The sequence below is a fragment of the Monoraphidium neglectum genome (assembly GCF_000611645.1).
Source record: "Monoraphidium neglectum strain SAG 48.87 unplaced genomic scaffold scaffold00653, whole genome shotgun sequence".
Taxonomy (NCBI): Eukaryota; Viridiplantae; Chlorophyta; class Chlorophyceae; order Sphaeropleales; family Selenastraceae; genus Monoraphidium; species Monoraphidium neglectum.
Genome location: NW_014012975.1, coordinates 2,206 through 4,647, shown reverse-complemented (window position 1 = coordinate 4,647; position 2,442 = coordinate 2,206). Strand labels below are relative to the sequence as shown.

Sequence of the window (2,442 nt, the reverse complement as noted above, 5' to 3'; positions counted from 1 at the left end):
GGCCGCAACCACGCATCACCCCGCCGCAACGCATGCGCCCGCACCCGCAAATCCTTGCCCCATTCGCGCCCGCAGCGCGCTCCTCGGCGCCACCTCTGCGCTGTACGTCCTCGCCGACACTGCAGCGTCCGCTGCGTCCGCCGCCGCGCCCGCTGCGAGCGCCGCGGCCGCCGCCGCGCCCGCGGACGACGGCGGCATCTTTGGCTTCCTGACTGTCGGCTTTGAGAAGATTCTGGAGGTCCTCGATGCGGGCCTGGAGGGCGCCAATGTGCCCTACTCGTACGGCTTTGCCATCATCCTGTTGACGCTGCTGGTGAAGCTGGCCACCTTCCCCCTGAGCCAGAAGTCGGTGCGCCCCCCGATGCGGCCGCGCGGGGCTGCGTGGCGACGGGGGCAGCAAGAGCGGGTCAAGCTGTAGTGGGGGCTGACGACACGGCTGTGGGAGCGGGCGCGCTGGGGCGCCATGCGCGTGCTGCACATGCAAGACGATCGAGCGCGTCAAAGGAGCGGGCGCGGCAGGCGGTTGGCCGGCCGCCGACAGGATCGCAGGGGCCCATGGAGTGGTCGGCGGCGGAAAAGGCACCGCTCACACCAGTGATCGGCAGTGGCGCCTCGGAAGCGGGCTTGCCGAAAAGGCTCACATCCCAACTTGCTCGCACCCTGCCCCCCCTGTGTGCCTGACGACACGCCCGCCGCCTTCGCCCCTGTCCCGAGCGCAGATGCAGTCGACCGCCGCGATGCAGGCGCTGCAGCCGCGCGTGAAGGAGCTGCAGGCCAGATACGCCAACGAGCCGGAGCAGCTGCAGGTGGCCGCAGGGGCCAGCCCGGGGCGGGCGCACGTTTGCACACCAGGGCGCGGCGCCCGGCTTTCTCAGCAACGCCCCTTGTCGCCAGCCGGGCCAGGCGGCCGCTGGCAGGAGCGCTCCCTGCCCGCCAGCTCCCAAGCATGCGCCCGCCCTCGGTTGCTCGGCACTGGGGGTCCCACCGCCCTCCTCTATCCCCTCTCCCCTTCCCCATTTCCACCGCCCCAACCCCCTGCCGCCCATGCGGCTGGAGGACGCCTGCACTTTGTGCCCCATCTCGCCGCCGCTCATACTCACTCCCCTTCCTTCCCCGGCCCCGGTCCCCCTTTCAACGCTGTAATCCAACGCAGCTTGAGACGGCCCGCCTGTACCGCGAGGCCGGCGTCAACCCCCTGGCCGGCTGCCTGCCCACCCTGGCCACCATCCCCGTATTCATCGGCCTCTACAAGGCCCTGACTAAGGCGGCCGACGACGGCCTGCTGACGAGCGGGTTCTTTTGGATCCCCTCCCTGGGGGGCCCCACCACGCTGGAGATGCGGCAGGAGGTGGGCAGCTGCTGTGTATGTGCGTGCGACGCCGCATGCGTGCGTGTGGGTACGTGTTGGTGGCGTGGGGTGCAGGGAGGGGGGTGTCAGTGTGAAGAGTTGCTGATTGCGCTGTGCCGGCCAGGGACTGGAGGAAAAGCCGGTCATGTTGCGACTCAAAGCGGGCTTTCCAGTGCGGCGCCACGCGCCATCGGCTGTGCTGCGCGGCTGGTGGCACCTGGCCCCGGGGATCGCACCGGACGGCCGGGCCGTTCCGACGCGCCAGGCTCTACGCGCCGTGTGGCACCCCCACCCACTCACTGCGCCCTCACGCGACTGCCTCCTGCTCCTTGCAACCTCCTGCTCCCCGTTTCACCTGCAAACCCCTCCCCCCCTCATCCTTGCCCTCCTCACCCCTGCACCTCTCACCCCTGCGACCTCATGGCCCCCCCTTCCCCAGGGCTCTGGCCTGTCCTGGCTGTTCCCCTTCGTCGACGGCGCCCCGCCGATCGGTTGGCATGACGCGGGGGCTTACCTCATCCTGCCGGTGCTGCTGGTGATCTCGCAGTGGGCCAGCCAGAAGATTGTCAGCCCCAAGACGGACGACCCCGCGCAGCAGCAGACGCAGGCCATCCTGCAGTTCATCCCCTTCATGATCGGTGCGCGTCGGGGCCGATGCTGTCTGGGTCATGTTTTGCGGGGGCGCCTGGCAGGGGGTCAAGGGAAGCGCCTGTGGGTCCCTGCGGTTGGCTGCAGTCCGCAATGACTATTGACGTTTTCACGAGTAGCCTGGCTTGCAATGTTCGGTCAGCGCGCGTCGGGTTTGGGTGTGCCTGCAGCAGCGGTTGTCAGAGGGATGGGGCCTTTGGGGCCTGGACCAGGCTGACGGTGGTGGCAAAGTGTTGCGCTGCCGCCGACAAAGCGCTGACGCTGCCCCCTCGTCTCCCCGCCTTCGCCCCTCCTCCCCCCCCTGCAGGGTGGTTCTCCCTGAACGTGCCCAGCGGCCTGACGCTCTACTGGTTTGTCAACAACATCATTTCCACGGCCCAGCAGGTCTACATGAAGAAGACCATCAAGGTGCGCGTGGCTTTTGGGGGGGGGGGGCGACGTGGAGG

At 69.0% G+C, this 2,442-nt stretch overlaps 1 protein-coding gene across 1 annotated transcript in view; it reads left to right on the top strand.

Moving 5' to 3' along the window:
* Positions 1-2,442, top strand: part of MNEG_4628 (Inner membrane ALBINO3-like protein 2, chloroplastic Flags: Precursor) — a gene marked incomplete at both ends in the record, with an annotated part of 4,602 nt that overhangs the window by 985 nt on the left and 1,175 nt on the right. Inside the window, 5 exons of the mRNA XM_014046889.1 lie at positions 76-349; positions 720-839; positions 1,154-1,348; positions 1,788-1,986; positions 2,304-2,404. Of these exons, the coding sequence (XP_013902343.1) occupies positions 76-349; positions 720-839; positions 1,154-1,348; positions 1,788-1,986; positions 2,304-2,404 (889 nt within the window). The remainder of the gene's footprint in view (positions 1-75; positions 350-719; positions 840-1,153; positions 1,349-1,787; positions 1,987-2,303; positions 2,405-2,442) is intronic.